Consider the following 17,841-nt stretch of genomic DNA (forward strand, 5'->3'; position numbering starts at 1 on the left):
GAGCAGCTGGACTTAATTAATACGAGCAAGTAAAGGGGCAAACTGAGCATTAAATTAGTCACCTACATTAACAGTAAAATGATCACTACGTGTCTAGTCACTCGATTATTTTTAGCTGATCAAAAGTTGTGGATTTTTTTTTTTCTTCCCCCGACATCAAAAGTATCTAAAACTGCATCAGTAATGTTCCCACATTCTTTATTCCTTTTTAGCAGGCTTCAAAGAGAGCGAAATCCTGGAAGCTGGCTTTGGTATTTCAGCACAGCGTTAGGGAATCCAGCTTGCTCTGTGCGACTGAGAACGCCCTCCTCGCTTTCGATGATCGCTCCTCCAGGCAGATTTTTCTGCTGTTTTTGACCTTCTCTTCATCCTTGCGTGTACTCGGTCTGAGAAGGCTACCTAATTGAGAAAGCCGTTTGCGTTCCTTTTAAGCTCTGCAACCACATTAAATTCACAAAGGGCTCCCAAAAAAATTATTATTTCTAGTGCAAACAGATTATACTGGATTAGTGGTTAGCGTTTTGCATACTTGCTCTGCTTGCCCTTTCCTTGCAGAAAATCTTGCATTGTGATTTAGCACGTTGTGGGCAGCTCTGACACTTGCTTTTGCTCTGGGTGGCCTAGAAGCTCCGCATGCCCAGTGCCTTAGTGGGGACAGCGAGGAGGGCACATAAAGTTTTAAGCCCCTGGACCTTCTAATAGCGGTGCTTTCTGCTGAGATACCCTTTATTGATGTGCGTGTGTCTTTGCTGTATTAAACTGTAAGGGGCCCTGGTGCTCGGTGTCCCCCGTTGGGCAGGTGGTGCTCAATGGGTCTCAGGCCCCGAGCAGAATGGTGCAAGATCGCTGGAGGTCTCCTGTTTTGAACCAAAGTGTCATTACCACAGTCTGCAAGTCTAGAAACACCTTGTTTCATTTAATTGTGTGCAAGGCAGGCAAAACCAGAATACTTTTTATTTTAAGATAGTCCTACTGATTGTTTGTGTGTGTGTCAAACGCAGCCACCTCAAATAGCTGAGCCCTGAGATAGATGATCAGGGTGCAAAGAAGTGAACAGTTCTGGTTTGGAGATGGGCAGAAACTGTTCTGCGGCCTTGGCATCCCTTTGCTGGAGGGCAAGAGGCATTGGGTGCTCCGGCAGGAGACCACCCAGGAGCTCTCCTGCTTTCCTTCCCCCTTAGAGTCTTCTCTCAGTCTGTGGGCGTGCGGCGCTCCTCTTGCCTGCTTCACTCTTTCAGTTTGTTAGGCTTCTTCACCCTGGGCATGGGTGCAAAACTGCAGCCTAGTCACAATAGTAAAACACTTGTCTTGCTTTCAGACTTGTGTAAAAAGCAACTAGGCTTCTCCATGACGGTGCTAAATAACAGTAACGGGGCCCTATGGCAACTTTCCTCTTTGCCCCCCAAAGACTTGCAAGAAACAAAACTATAAATATCTTTTTTTTGTTTTCAGAGATAGATAAAAGCCTAAGTGAAAAATCCAGAATTAAAGTTTGAAGTATGGTATCCTTGTATGCAAACTTTATCTAGTTATCTGAAGAGGAAGTAGGTGTGTAAAAAAAAAAAAAAAAAAAAAAAAAAAAAAACTAAGCAATTAGTCCTGCAAGTACGTGTGCATAAGCATAAATTAAATGCCATTTGCATACTTGTATACAACTGTTTTTATTTTTCAGTGAGTTTCCCTGGTCTCAATTCCTCTTAATGGCCCCACATAGTTAACATTTTTCTTGACTGAAAAACTACGTAGTGCCAGCAGGTTTGTTCTTTGCCCTTCTGTGAGTGAGAGGAGCTTCACTGAACAACCTGAACTCGACAAGTTAAAGTGTAAATTCCAGAACACAGGTATAATTTTCCTTTGGAGCTTCAAGAGGTTTTATTGCTTGCCAAAAGTGCTGGAGGGGGGTTGGTGACATGTCCTAGTAGTGTCTCTACCTTCTGATGTAGGCCTGATGTTTTTTTTATGAGGAAACTTGAATGAGAGAAAAGTCATATTGCAAGAAGAGAAGAGATGACTGCTTGTTGTACTGGGTTAAAGCGATTCCGTGTTGTCTTCTTGCTTTCCGTAGTTGCTTGGATAGGCAGAAGAAGCTTGAAAAAAGGCTGCTTGCAGTCACTTGAACCATCAAACTGGTTGGGGAGGTTGCGCATTTTTGCCTGTCTGTGTGGTCTTCTGTTCTTCCCACAGGCCTCCTAGATGATATGCTTGCTGCAATTCTGGAATAGCCTGTCGGGCTTTGCAGCTCCTGGCAGAATTTTTTTTTTTTTTTAAGGAGACTGTGTTTCTAAATATAGAGCTATTAGCAAATCCACGGTAGAAACCTGCTTTGAAAAAGGAAGGAGTTCATATGAGCTGGCTTTTTTAAAATCTCCTAGTGCTGCTGTTTGTCATGCAAGACTAGCGGCAGAATGGGAACGCGTAACCTTTCCCCAAAAACAAAGAAAGAAATCTCTAGGACAGTGAGGACATTTCTTTGAAACATGAGCTCATTAAAGGCCCAGGGTCAACTAGATAACGTGGTTGCTTCTGACTTGCCTATTTTCCTTGTCTGTGGAAGTGCTTTATTCGCACGAGTATCAAAATGCACATAAAAACACCATTTATTTGTGGGACTGATAAGATTGCTGTGCCTGGGTTCACATTGAGCTCTTTGAACGTAGTTAATTTTCAAGATAGATTGCGGTTTCAGTAAGCAATATGGCCATAGTTCTTGATAATTAGAACTTAAATTTGAGTTCCCAATTCTGAAATAACCGTTTGTTTGTCTTGTGCTTATTTCTTCCATTTTTATTATACCTGTTTTAAAAAAAGAGGAAAGCCTGATATTGTGTTTATATTCCTGTTGAATGTACCAACACAATAATCAGTATTTTAAGTCCCTTGAAGAGGTGTTAGTTCTTGGCTTTTGCTTGTTTGTTTGTAATTAATGTTTTACTCCTTAAGCCCACCCCCAGGAAAACAAAGTTGTTTATAGGTATAGTCATGTAATGCGACTGCATTAAGGGATTTAATTACATGATAAATTTCCCAGAGTAACTTAGTAGCTTTCGTGAACGTAACAACAAGCTTTGTCTGAGATGTGTTTACAGCTTTCCTGGTTAAAGAACTGTAACTTGGGACTGGTGGGAACGTAAAAATTGCTCTGTTAGAGTCCTTTGTGCTTGGTCACAATACTCGGTGCATCTATAGGATTAGAAGTTTTATCTGTGGATTTTGAGAGCTGCATTGGTAATGGAGAATTAGAAAATAAAACTAAGCAAAATATATTTTGCTTTTAGCAAATGTCATTCTTTTAAGCAGTATTGCAAATGGTTGGAAAGAGTAACTGTTAAATAGAAAGGTTTTAACTATGTAAATGTTTTCAGTGAAAACAAACAAAAAACCACCAACAACCAAAGAACTTAAGCTCCTGTTTCTTGAATGTCCTGGAGGCAAAACTCGTGTTTCTCTGTGTCATATTTGGATTTTGCTCGCTGTATTACAATGTAGGGGTTTTTTTCCGCTCTCTCTCAAAAAGAAATTCTCTCTCCTCCTTTCCTGTGTATCTTCACTCCCTGCTCCTACTGTACATTTTGGAAAATTGTCTCATTATGTTGATCATAAGCAATTGGTTGACCTGCCTGAAACAGGTCTGTCAACTCCCTTTCTAGGGCACAAACAAAACATGTGCAAAGAAGGGTAAAGCTGCGAGCTTCAGGGTAAGAGTTTGGGATTTTGGAAGGCATTTCTTGACAAAAGCGGCTTTTACGAGATGTGGCTCTTGTTCTGGATGCCAAAGGTCCTTTATAGAGAGACACATTTCTTGCAGAGAATAGGCTTAAAAATATCTGGTGTGCTGTTTTAGTGAATGAGGGAAAAACAATGAGCAGCCACCCAAAAAGTTGAAATGTGGGTCTCTTTTCAAACGTATAATATTGTGCTGCGGTAGAGACAGAAGTGTGGTCTAAGCACAGCAGACTTAGCTTTCTTTTCAAAATAAAAATAATAGTTCAGCTATGTGTGATTGTCTTGAGATATGGTGCTGTGATGATTGCGACACTGAACAAAGGAATGCAGAATAAATGATTAAATGTAATATAATTTTTAATATTTCTTGTTTTTGTCTGGTATTTTTAATAGTTGGAATGGAATGTATTCCCTTCAAATATTACAAAAATGCAACATAACAAGCAGGCTTTTTTTTTTTTTTTTTTCCCCAGAACAGTAGCAACTTTTAAATACCGTTTTTCTCCTCTCTCCCTTTATGCTACTGAATCATTTCACTTTTCTGGGCACATGTAAGGAAATAATTATTTTAACTTGAATATCTGCAGATACCTGCAGTTCTCAGGCATATAACCTTTGGTAGATTAATATTTTCCTTCTCCCTGTCCCTGTTCTAACATAATCTGTAGTTTTGTGCTGTATTGGATTTTAAGTGGTGTTATAGATTATACCTTAAAAAATATGTCAACAATTAAACTATTCTTGTTGAATTCGGTCTATTGCAATTGAACATTAAATCCTTGGTTGTTGTCTTTTTTCTTCTTTTTTTTTCCCCTTATATGAATATTCTTGTATATGTGTATATAGAAACTCAGTGCTACTTTTAAATGGGCTTGCTCTGATCTAAATTGAAAGTGGATTCACAATGTTTAGGAAAATGACTGTTTCCTTTTCTTTATTTAGACTTCAGAGCAGTTGGGTTTATTAATTTTATATTTTGGCTTTCACTTCAGAAAAGCTTTGCTTATTCTTTATATTTTTGTTTTGCTTACATCCTTTATGTAATAACTCACTTATAACTTTCTCATTGTGGATACTTTTCTTCCTTGAATACATATTGATACTTCTTATAAGGAATGGCAGTATCGCAATACCCTTATTTTTACTAAATCATTTTCAGAAGAAAATAATTGTGTAGACACAAGGTAAAAAATATGGTATTGATTAGAATAGTATATGAGTTGTAGTGCCATGGGTTTAAAATTAACTGTTTGTTTCTTTGTTTGCTATTTTCTTTCTAATGCTATTTTCTTTCTATTTTGTTTTAAYAAGGATGTATTTGGTCAGTTGACACTTCTTCCTATCTTTCCAGGCACRGGTACATTTGGACGTGTTCATCTGGTGAAGGAAAAAATGGCCAAACGTTACTTTGCACTGAAGGTCATGAGCATTCCCGACGTTATTCGGCTGAAGCAAGAGCAACACGTGCACAATGAGAAGTCGGTCTTAAAGGAGGTCAATCACCCGTTTTTGATCCGATTGTAAGTTTTGTATTTTTTTAATTCATTTGACTCTTACATAAAGTGYGGTAAGACCAAAGTCCTGCAGAAATTAGTTGCAAGTCCTTATTTAGTTAACCAGCATCAAGCATCCAGTTTTTGTTCCACAGTCTAGTTACAATATTTTAGTCAGAAGTCTATTTTAGAAGAATCAGATGTTGGAATTCAAGTAATATAATTTAAATATTTAAGCACTAATTTATTATGAATCTTTTCTGCTGAAACAATAATCTACACCCATCTTCATACACCAGAAGAGGAATTTTCTTAAGAAAGAGAAAATATTAATGAGGAAATTCTAGGATTAGCTCATTAAAATGAGCTCTAGTCATGTTTCTTGGTCTTAGAACAGCAAGAACAAAGGTTTTTCTTCATCCTGTGAAGAGTATTATCTTGAATCTAGGTAACTGCCTAGATAACTATCTAGATTATCTTTATTGCCTATATCCTCTGTGAGGTGATAGCAAACTTGTAATATCAGGCAAACAATACTTGAGCCTTGAGGAGTGGTAGAGGTGTTTAATATTGAAAGAAAGATGAAAGATAMCTCTATGTTCATAGTCTTATTGAAGAGCCAAGGGATTTTTTTTAATAAAGTGTTTTAATTTGATCCATTGTTTGTTTGTTTTCAATGCTTTTGTGGTCTTTCACTCCCTACATCAGCAACATTAGCAGTCTGAAGTGGGATGCTGGTTTAGGGGAAAAAAAAAGAGAGGAAGTGAGAGATGGGAGTGTGTCTGCTCTTTGTTGGAATGTAAGGTTGTTCATGTAGTAAAAATGACTGGTATCTCATCTTGAGATTTCATTAGCACTTACTAGTCATGTATGCTGTAAAGTTTAGGTAGTCAATGTGGGTGTATTCACTGTACGTATCTAGAAGAAGTTAGAATATGTTTTAAATATATGATCTTTTTCAAATGATTTGCTAACTTTACCTGCATAAACTCACTAAAAATGTTGTATTGCATTAGGTGAGAACAGCACTTCTTAATGTTGGTTTTTTCCTGTATTTGAGCTAAAGTGATATAATCTACTGACAAACATTGAGTGATTAAATGAGTAATATTTTTATGTATTTAAAAATTAAATGAGTGATACTTCTACTTTCATGTGTTGGTAGGTCAGCGATTCCAATGATTTCTTTTTTATTAAGRAGAGAAGGGAGCATAGTTTCCTGTTCAGACCTCCACCACGGCTTGTGTACCTGAGTCTGTCTTTATTAAGTGAATAGCTAAATGTCTTGATACTTGTGCAGTTAATAACTTCTGTTTGATTTTTCTCCCTCATCAGTAGAGGGCTATTGACCAAGAGTTTTGTGCTTGCCTGCTGTAATCAGTTTTACACAAAATCAGATCAAATTAATTTCTTCAATATCTAAGGGTAGAGCAGCATCTTCCCGGGGCTCGGGAGGTATCAGCGAGGCAACAGAAGAGGCAAAGGCATAAAATTCTTCCCGGAGGTGGTGCAGCGTGTTTCCGCCGTGCTTGCTGCAGTGTTGCCCCTCGCACGGCTGCGATTCCGTCGGGTTTCAGCGGGCACCTGGCCCAGCTCCGCACGAGGAGCGCGGGGCTCCGTCCGTGGAGGCGGATGCCGAAGAGCAGCCTAGAAAGGCTACACGTAACGTCAGTCTGGTTGGACTGGTTAAAATCTGGGCAGAACTGGAGGAACAGGGTGTTTAGCTTATATCTAGGTTATATCTGTGTACATAAGGCTGCTATAAGTCTGTTCAGCAGAAATGGGAATGGAGAAACTCGAGCCAAGCACATGGGGCTTGGAGTGCAGCGCGTACAGGCAGCACACACAGCATTCGTGGGCCTAATGCTGAGCATACAACCGATGAAACCATCGGCCTCTCTTTGACTAGCAAAGCTGATGTGGCCCCTTCCTCCTCCTCCTTTTTTTCTTTCATGACACTTTTGAACTGGAATTAATTGGCAAAAAGGCTGAAAATATTTCTATAGTGTGTATAGAAGTCTTTGAAGTGTTACTTATGTGGTCTGGTGTTCTGTTTCCAGTTAATGTCGCCACTTTAAGCGGGACAATCTCTTCCTCCTGCGTGTAACACATTATGCGCCAGTGCAGCGTAATACTAAATTTTACAGCGTTTTATAGTGGAGATTTTTAAAGTGATGCTGTGCATAGAAACAAGTTACTTCTAGCTAGTTCATCTTTATTACATTTTGTGAAGACTSTTTTTTTCCTGTCTCTTCCTGTTTTACTTGAGAAATGTCTTTCCTGCATGAGGGAGGTCCTGGSTCAGCCTTTCTGTGGATAGTGGAGTTATTTATCTACTGCTCTTTTAAATTATTTTTATGAAATATTTTATGCTCAAGCAGCATCTGATCAGTGGTTACATAGGCAAACTTTACTGACATTTTTGTGTGAAGTATCATAACTGGGAGAGAAATAGTGTGTATGGTATTGTAGGTTTAAGACRTTTTCAAGATAACAAGAACTAGTAAGAACTTAAAAAAAACTTCTCAAGATTTGTTTTTCAAATAGTGAATAAAGATACAAATAATAGTATTTAATTATGTTTATGACTTTACCATAGAGAAGTAGTTTCCCTGCTGTAGGGACAGAAGCCTGGGCTGTGCTTTCCTTATCATTCGAAACCCATAGAGGAGCTGTATTTGATATCTCCTCTCCGTGACTGTCCCCAGTGCCTATAGGAGGAAGGAAATCTTACTTGAGCTTGGGTTTGGGAGCTCAGTTTGGTCTGCTTATTTTCCTGAACTCCATAGCTTGATTAGGAACCAGATGATGAAGCAAAAATTGCATATATTTGATCTTTCCATTCTTGTGGTAGTCATGGTTAGAAACTGAAGTGGCTTCTGTCCATGTATCAGAGAAGTAGGAAGGGATACAGCGTTCTTTATCTACTGTCATAGTACTCATCAGTAGTTACTCATTTTTAAGCATCTGGAACATACATTATTCTTTATCAAATACAGGTTTTCCTCTCAGCTTTTGAGCTATATTCATGTCTATGGTATGTGACTTGGTTAATGTGGGTAGAAAGAAAAGCATTTTAGTTTTGGAGAATGTGGGAGAGAAGGTTCTTGCCTACCATGGTGAAGCCATTGAAGCCTGCTTGGAATTACTTTGTGTTCCTTAGCAGTTTGGTTTCTTGTTTTCGTTTAATAAACATAGTGCAATAGTATTCCTCAAAGTAGGGGTAACAGTCTGAGGATACGCTTACCAACAAGATAACCCAAGATGCAGAAATCAATATTGCCTTGCTGTCATTTCCTCTTCAACAAAGTCAGTAAAAGAGAGATTGTAGAAGAGCAGTGTGGTTTTATGTTGAACTAGTAACTGGTCGCTGTATGTAGGGAAGATGTGCACGTGTAGTAAGGCATAGATAGGAGTAAGATAACTCTGTAGTGTCCTCCATTTGAACATATTGTCGTAAATAATCTTTATAAATGCAGATCCCGCTCCCTTCCCCACATCGTTTTGACAGTATTTAGGCAAATAAAATGTAAGTGACATGAGAATTGCCTGGTAGCAGCAGGATCCTAAATTACTGAGTGTTTGACAGAGAACAGTCTTGCACAATACAAAGCAGTCTTTTTAACAGGTAAGTTTTCTTCAAGCCTGTRTACCCAGTTTTTAGCTACTCAGGTAAAGTCAGCTGCTTGAACATCTATTACATAATCCTGATAGGGATTTGTGGGGGTTTAAAATTCGTGCAGTGAGAATTATAGCTAAATTATGTACGTATTCGGGGCAAGAGAGATCAATTGAGAGGAACTTGCTGCTGAAATAAGTCAGAGGGATGAATTGTTTATTTAATAAAACAATRTTTTTATTGCAGATTTTGGACCTACCACGATGAACGTTTTCTRTATATGTTAATGGAATACGTCCCAGGAGGAGAACTTTTCAGTTATCTGCGCAACATGGGGCGCTTCAACAACAGCACAGGACTGTTTTACTCTACAGAAATTATTTGTGCAATAGAATACCTGCACTCCAAAGAAATAGTTTACAGAGACTTAAAACCTGAAAACATATTACTAGACAAAGAAGGACATATCAAGCTTACAGATTTTGGATTTGCTAAAAAACTGGTGGATAGGTAAGTTTTTTTTTTTTAAGCTTTAYGAAACATAATTACAATTGGAAGATATGTAGTTTGACTTCATAGCTCATCATCTCACCTATACTCATCATGATTCACACAGGAAATCCTTTAATGCAAGGAAAATGGTGCTTTTACCTGCTGTWTTGAAAACAGCATTACCTTGTAGGTACAGCTAGAAGCAGTATCAGAGGGAAGTTGCAGTAGAAATTTTTTGTGTGTGTATATTTTTTATGCATTTTTCAGCAGTTCTCTTATTAGAAAAGTGAATTAAGTAAAATGCGCAAATAATGAGATGTGTGCATCCATATTGACATCCATGACATCAGTCTTCCATACAAGTTGAAAGGTTCAATTCCTTATGACTGATTTGTTTTATTCTCTTTTTTTGAAAGGGAGATTTTTTGAAAAGTAGGAGTAACATTTTAAAAATGAATTGTGTACTTTCATGAGTACATTGTTTAAACTAGATTCCAAAATCTAGGAAGAACTGTAATGCCAGATTCACCAGAAAGAATTAGACTGTGCAACTTCTATAATACATTGGGCTTTCTATATAATTTTGGGTTTACAGGTTATGTGGAGTTTTTCACCGTTCATTTCTCTGTTCTCTCCATCTGAGCTGTTCTTTCAGGATTATAATATGTGCGTTTAAGAATATGTGAGAACTGTTAATAGAATTGAAAATACCCTAGCCTGACATACCAGGTTGGTTGGTATTGTGCTCTGGGGCGGCCTCCCARGGAAGGCGTTACCTAATCGCTGTACTTGTAGGCAGTATCAGAAACTCATCAGTCCTCATTGGAAAGATGCTCATTATCTTCACTCGTCCATTTCACCTTTTTGAAGCTTCTTTCACTACCATTAAGTATGTGTAGGAAATCTTCTAGGAGCAATCTGAAATGCAAGCAGATTTGAGGGAGCCGCTTCTACTCGATCCTTAATATCTGTATGTTTGATCAAATTTAATTCCTACTGGAAAGGTAGGTAGGTTTGTAATTGTTGGCAACTTTTCAAATTATATATACATATATAATATATAAATAAAATAACTTTTTACAGAAAGAGGCAGAACTATTCTCTTTTCCTACTAATTCTTATGACTTTCTTTCAAATGTAGATACTGCCACTTAGTGGTTATTAATTTGAAGTTCTGTGCTCCTAAGGCACAGCAGGAGTAGCCCTTCAGCATACAAGAGGACAGTTTAAATCAAAGTGTATTATTTCAGTCTGGAAGATAGGTCTGTAAGAAGTAGTTAATTCAGAGATATTTTAGGACATAGAAAAAGTTCTCTACTATATTTTCTGTGTATTTTTCATCCATGGGGACAGTTGAACAGTAGAAGTTGAATACTTCCTATTGAATTGAAACACAGAATGTGGTACACACTTTAAACAGCTACCAGTGTACAAGAATTAATATAAAATGCACAAGAACACAAGGTAGGAGGAACAAGGATTGAATTTATTTTATCAGTCCAAGCATAGGTAGCTACTTAAATGATTCTGATCTTTTTGGTGATTGCATAGGATTTTCCCTGCTAACGGATACCTATCTTGAAACCCCTGGATAATAAGTCATCAACARTTTATTCACCAGCACTCTTCAGTAAGCTGGTTTGTTGAATAGACTTTTTGATCTAAGATTTATGTTTGATCTAAGATACAGGTGTTCCCATTTGTTTTGTGTCTGGCACATCTATATACATGCACATGATATTTAGGTACATGTACTTTTCTATTTCTTTGTGTGTGAGTATGTTCAGACTACTAGAATTGTGAAAATAAAATACAAATTATATGAATTCTTCAAATAACAGTGAGGAACTTGCTAGTGAAGACTGAAATGTTGGTATTCCTAGGCTGAAGACATGACATGTGGAGAAAAAAAAATGCTTGACAGGAAGTCTTTGATAAAACTACACATTCTTGATACGTTTTCCATTCTACAAATTAATCTGTAGTTTCTTGAGATTTTCTGTGCACTTCTCCTCCCTTGCCCTGGCCATGTGTGAAAGGGCYGAGGCAAAATGCCTTCCTTGTCCTCTGCAGTCCAGCTGTTCTGTAGGGAGCAGCTGCCTCCTTGAAGCTGCTGATCCCACTGTGTGAAGCTGCCCCCTACCTTCCTGCTGGAAATAAAATGCTACATCTCAGGACATACTGGATCTRAATATTTTTGTTCTAGAGAAAGAAAAAGGAGAGGAGGTTTTCTTGCCTGCCTATTTTCCTCATTAGTTTAAATAGAAAAGCTTCTGTTTTCTTCTATTTTTCTGTTGCAGTTTTTCTCTTGCTTTACCTGCTGCTGCTTTATTCTCTTTCCACCTCCACATTGTGCAACTGAAGACTTAACTTTTTCAGTTTCTTTCTTCTTTCAGTTTGAATTAAAATAATTAAAAGAAATTGATCTTTTTATCRACTTTATGTTACGTGTTTTCTTTACTGTTACACTTAGGAACTTGAGAATATGCTGTCTTTTCCTTAATTTTGTMGTTTTCCTTTTGACTGAACAAAGAAATCTTGTCATTAACTTATAAAGTAATTGCCAAGTAATTTTCATTATCTTGGCAGCAGCAAATAATCTTTTGAGTCCTGAAAGTTTCAGTCAAATACTATACAGATTTTTGACTCATTGGGTTTGGTGAGCGATGAAAGCATCCCAGGCTCTGCCTTTGCTCTCCTGGGTTCTAGCTTTCATGCAGTGGAGCTTTGGGAGAGAAGGAGGACTCTTGTGGGGCACTGTCCTGGAAGCGCCTGGCCTGTCAGCTGGCACAAAGGTGCCTGTCCTGCCTGCTTTACTTGCCTGGCCCTGCTTTCCAGATATTACAATAAAACAGGAAGATATTTCATTTGCAGGGATGACTAAATCTGTGTACATAAAAATTCATACAGAGAACTGGAATGCAACCTCCTAAATTTTAAACTTTGGTCCTTTTTTAGTTTTCTAGGCAACTGCTAGATGGCAGCAGTGTTTAAAGCAGGKCTTTACGTTGGAGTTCCCTTGTGCATGCTTCAGTGGGAGACCCAAGTTCATATTTTCTAGCAATAAAATTATGCCTCCCATTGTGGAAACTGAATATCTGTTCTTTACACTAATGAACATAATTTCAAAAACCGAGGAGCAGCTGGATGCACAGTGTGTCTGTATCAGTTCAAACAGGTTAGCTGAAACGATTTACCTGCTGCCACATTAAACTCAGGCCTAAAGAAATTTGGTCATGTACGTCATAGATCTGACTAAAGAGCCTGTCTTTTGTGATCTTAAGTGTTTCATAAATCAAGGCTGAGACTTCATCTTTTTCATCAAATGCTTTGTTCCAAGCAAAATATTTTCCTGACATTGTGAAATTATTTAATGTGTTAAAAATACTTTGATAGACTGAGATGCCATAATATGGGTCTTGAATACCCATGTCCGTATTGTATACTTGGGAAGAAGACAACAATTCATTCAGTTTATCTGAAAAGTGGTAGGGGAAACTAACAGAACGGTGATAGAAGGTACTGAAGGGGGTTACAATTCATATTAATTCATTAGTTCAGAACTAAGTTATCAGTGTGATTTGTGCTTTGGAGAAGATTTGTATCACACTCTCAACTCTGACAATCACTGTTTCTTTTGCAATATGTTAGGAATCAGTCTTTTAAACTACATGGAGGTAATTAATTTCATGATTATCTTATTTTTTTTCTATCATATTTTTTTCTATCAAAACCTTTATTAAAATCCAGTTTTTCTTTTTTTTGTTCTGCTTTGTGTTTTTTTTTTTCTCTCTTGAATCTTTGAGTACTTTTTCAAACTTCTGTCTTCTGACTTGAAATCAGTGTCCTGATCATCACAGGAGTTGTTTCATATTTCATATAGGTTTAGTTGCTTATTTATAGATGTAATAAATTTATAAAAATAGATGCATCTTCCTCACTTCTTTTTTTTTTTTTCCTTCCTCCCCCTTCCTTATTTCGTGTTTTCATTTTCACTCCAATCTGGTTTTGTTTCTTCCTTTCTCCCAGGACATGGACACTCTGTGGTACCCCTGAATACCTTGCGCCAGAGGTCATACAAAGCAAAGGCCACGGAAGAGCTGTGGATTGGTGGGCTCTGGGAATTCTGATATTTGAGATGTTGTCAGGGTAAGTAGTAGAAGCATTGACCACCATGTCACAATAATGCTGTATCAGCCTTGGGGTTTTACAATGGTTAGACCTTGCTGCTCTTCAGTACCAGGCCATGGGTGTGCTCTGTGCTTTCTTGCTTTGCATGTGCATGTGGCTCTATGTCTTTAAGGCCTCTCATTCTAGATCTGCAGTAAAACCAGAACAAAAACACCGTGGTGGAGACGTGTTCCTGTCTGTGTCTAATACTCTCAGCTCAGGATAACCTCTGTGACTCCTCTGGTGTTAGAGCAAGCTGCTCAGGGATGGTCACTGTAGAGGCCCCTTCCACAGAGTGTGCGTTTGCATGCACACTGTACACGGGTGAGAAGCAGCACAGTCAGCAGTAAGTCAAGTTTATCCCAGGGCAGTATTGCTGGTTTCTTCATTTCCAAGAGGCTTGTATATGCATTTGCTTTGAATCTTAAGGCAATTTCTGAGCGCRCGCACACCCACACAAAATAAATAAATAAAACTAGTAGTTTTGTACTGATCAAGGCAGAGTTGGCTGACGGATCTAATAAGTCTTCCCTGAGCTGTCCAGAGACCGGGCTTCCTCTTTCCTTCACTACACTGTTAAGAGTGAATGGCCAGGTTAGTCAAGGGAATCCCCCTTGGAGGGCTGAAGGGAGCCCAGGAGCTTTATAGACTCTAAACTTTACCGAGGCACCAGGAGAAGTGCAGACAGAAGCATCCGGTGCTAGTTCTGGCATTAGCTGCTGTCTGCCTGCACCTGAGCAAATTAACCTTCTGATACAGGACTCTGTGGGACCACCGTGTATCAGCTTTCTCTTGGGTCTCAGTGTAAGAGGAAGTGGCTTATCCTTTCCTTTCCTGCCTCACAGAGGTTGATAGAGCAGTAATGTCAGCATGTTAATTTTGGAAAACAAGGAAGATCTGTGCTTGGGAATCAGTAAGASACAAAGACTGCAGTGCCCTGAAGTAGGATTGGTTTGTATCCTCCATAGGAGGAAATCTAGTAAAAAGGGAACAGCAGCAACCTAAGTAGGATCTTCTCTGTCCYGAGGCAAGAAGATTCAAGTGTTGATCTGGAATCTCCCTCAGCTKAATTTACACTTGGGCTATAGACACTCTTCACCAGTAGAGAGAAATTAGACATTTCTTAAAAGGCAAGTGAGATATTTGGCTTGACAGAGCCTTATGATTGACAGAGCAGCTGTCAGCAAGGGATTCGTAATGGTCCTTACTATCCTATAATGGATATATCTGTTATATCTCTRTACGATAAAAGTATCTGTGTATATATGCTCTTCATAATAGTTAAATGCTTTATTTTTTTCAGTTTGAGGAGAGGGAAGTTTCTGTTCAAAGCTGGGCAGTTTTTAGCATTCTTGGGCTTTCTTTTGTTTTGGAGGGGATTTTATTTCTGTGTCTTTTTCTTTAAGCAGGCAGGTTACCACACAGGGAATACATTTCTATTGTTTTACCAACTTCACCTCTTCTGGTGGTAGCACTTGTTTATAATACTTGTCCTCACMAGCAAAACATGTTCTTGTTATTTACTATCAAAAGTTTTTAAGGCAAAAGCAAAAGATTTAAGAAGTAGGAAAAATACTTGAATGTGTACCTAGCTTTGAATGTCTACCTAACTTCATCATGACTAAGTCTTTGTCTGTGAAGAAATGAGTTATGACATTTGGTAGTTATTTCCTTAAGTAATTATCTTTGAACCCCCAAAGCAATCAAAAAGAATAGGAAGCTGTGTTTAAGGAAATGGTCTCTCTGAATACAAACAAACAAACAAAGTAAAGCCACACTTTCCTGTTCTGTCTTATTTATTTCTGTAACCTATTACTATCTGTGGAGGTCCATAAAATTCTAATTTTGCACATACTAAATTTAAGACAAGGCTCCACTTATGTTCAGGATAAGAAAATATGGGAAGAGGAATGAATAGGAAAAATTTAATAAAAAGAAATCTTAGGACAAAACCATTTTAATATTAATTAAAATAGTCCTTCATGAAATTGTTCTTAATTTTTTTTTTAAAAAGCAGTCAGTAGAGTTCAAAGACTGTTCTGTCTTTTAATTGTATTTATAATTCGGTGATCTCTTAAAAATGATGAAACATGAGTCTTGTATCTTAACATGAAAGAACTGCTGCCATTTGAGAGACTGAAAATTCTGTTATCTTCAAACCTCTATAGCAGAGGTGTAGGTTTTGTTAAAGTATAATAAATGCTTGAACTTGATGCTGTATTTGTATGAGGGTTCTTTGATGCTTCTGATGGAAAAATTAAATGGTCGTGTTGTTTTGGAAAGTACTTTGGGCTTTATCACTAAAGAGTGAAAATTTCTGATTTTGTAATACTGATGGTTTGTTTCACATTATTTTTTTTTGCTGTTTTAATAAAATAAATAATTTTCCTGTATTCAATTTTAATTGCATTCTGAATGTTCTGTATATGAAAATGTTTTCTATTTTGCAATAGCAACCTAAGTATGGCTTGGTAGCTAATGTTATTCTTCAAGTAGTATGTGATTAACCATGTTGCCCTACCAAAAAGAATTACATAACTCCTGATTTTCGTGGGCACTTAGTATAGTCTAACACTGCTTATAAAATCTTTTTTTTTTTTGCAGATTCCTTTTCTAACCTCTAAAAATTTGCTGTATTAAAATAGGTTTCCTCCATTTTTTGATGACAATCCATTTGGTATATATCAGAAGATACTTGCTGGCAAAATAGATTTCCCAAGGCATTTGGATTTGTATGTAAAGTAAGTTATTGGCTCCCCAAAACATCTTTTTTATTCTGCATACCTCGTGAGCACTATTTTAAAATAATTTCTATAAAGAGATACCAAATGCTGATTTTCTAGAACATTGTGTAAAATATATTTTAATTTACATTTAGTCTCAATGCTCAAAGAATTTTTTATTGTATTTCCAGGCAAAGATATGGTTATAATACCCAAATCTCTTATTTTTTTTGCATAGTTTTAAAGATTAAATGCTTTTCAGTTTACAAAGCTCATTGATGCCAGGGTGTTGTGGGTGAAGGAAGAGAGGAGCACTACGAGGAGTTAATTCAACATGAATTAACATCAGGAGAGCAGGAAGAGAGTGTGACAGAAAGATGAGCAGCTCAAAGTAGGTTGTTGTCACTAATCACCTGTCTAAAATGGTGAGAACGTGTAAATGTAGGATACCCTTAATATGTGTACCTATGTGAGTATGATGTTCATACTCATCATTCAAAACCAACACTTATTGATGTGGGCTATGTAGAGGATGCCTGAGACTATAAAGTTTTCTCATTGTGGTAGTCAACGTATAGATGTACATCTTGATGTTCTGCCTAGATGCAGCCCTCAATGAAATATAGGCAATATTAATCAACATAGTTGTTACTACAGTTCTTTACTACATTTTCTTCATTCATCATGCAGATGTTATTTCAGTGTGTGTTCGGCAGTTCATGCCCTTTGCACACCTGCTTTAAAGAATCCCATGGGATTTGGATTGGGTTCTTTACCTTTTACAACTTGTTTTGGGATGATCTCATCCACTTGCACAGCTTCAGCTTCTTCCTACAGAGAACTGTTAGCATCTCTTATTTCAACTTTTCCCCTTCCTTTAAAAAAAAAAAGGCAGAAGTGGATTGTCTTTGACATCTCTGCACCATTAACTTAAAGCATTTAGTAAGATGGTCTTGTCCTAATAAGTCAACCTGCTTCTCCCCTTCCCCTTTTCCTTTTATCCCCATTTTTTGTAGCACTTGTGTCTCAGCAGGGTTGGAGAATATATTGATTCCTATTTGTCACATCTGGGCTCTGTCTAAAGTTGTGATGTAACCCAGTATTTAGCTGAACTCTCTCTGCTTTTAAACAGCCAGGCTGTTTTCCGCACATTTACTATTGCACCCTGAGAAAGCTTTTCTGCCCAGATCTGCTACAGAAGCTATTGGCTTTAAAAATTCTTCTTTCTTGCCACCACCTCCCTGTTTTGTTTTTTTTTGAATTTTACCACTTTAGTTTTCCCTTCTATTGTGTGGCATCCATTGTCATGTGTTGTAAGATCTCCTACAACTTGTTTCTCCTGGCCTAAGCCAGCCTTTTCTTACATTGCTATCTACTGTATCCCTTTTGCTAACTTTCTTACTGTTTAATTAGATGTTTTCTGCAATCTTTTATTCTGTACATACCGAGTCCTCAATGCATTTGACCATTAGGTCAAGTATCTTCTAAAGAATCACATTTAGCATGAAGATGATAATAAATTAACAGCCTAGTAGCTGTGAAATAGGAGGCTGTTGACACAGTTTTGCACTGCATCACTTCTGGTAAAACAAAGTATTAATTGATGTTCTACCTGTTTTTG

The 17,841-nt window shown here is 37.6% G+C and overlaps 1 protein-coding gene across 1 annotated transcript in view; it reads left to right on the forward strand.

Annotated features, from left to right (window-relative positions):
* Window positions 1-5,081: 5,081 nt before the first annotated feature.
* The window catches only part of PRKX (protein kinase X-linked), a 25,011-nt gene continuing 12,251 nt past the window's right edge, over window positions 5,082-17,841 (forward strand). Inside the window, exons 1-4 of the mRNA XM_026035347.1 lie at window positions 5,082-5,243; window positions 9,082-9,345; window positions 13,357-13,476; window positions 16,143-16,238. Of these exons, the coding sequence (XP_025891132.1) occupies window positions 5,116-5,243; window positions 9,082-9,345; window positions 13,357-13,476; window positions 16,143-16,238 (608 nt within the window). The 5' untranslated portion in view covers window positions 5,082-5,115. The remainder of the gene's footprint in view (window positions 5,244-9,081; window positions 9,346-13,356; window positions 13,477-16,142; window positions 16,239-17,841) is intronic.

Source organism: Nothoprocta perdicaria, unplaced genomic scaffold (genome assembly GCF_003342845.1).
Source record: "Nothoprocta perdicaria isolate Ctin4 unplaced genomic scaffold, notPer1 scaffold_159, whole genome shotgun sequence".
Lineage (NCBI taxonomy): Eukaryota > Metazoa > Chordata > Aves > Tinamiformes > Tinamidae > Nothoprocta > Nothoprocta perdicaria.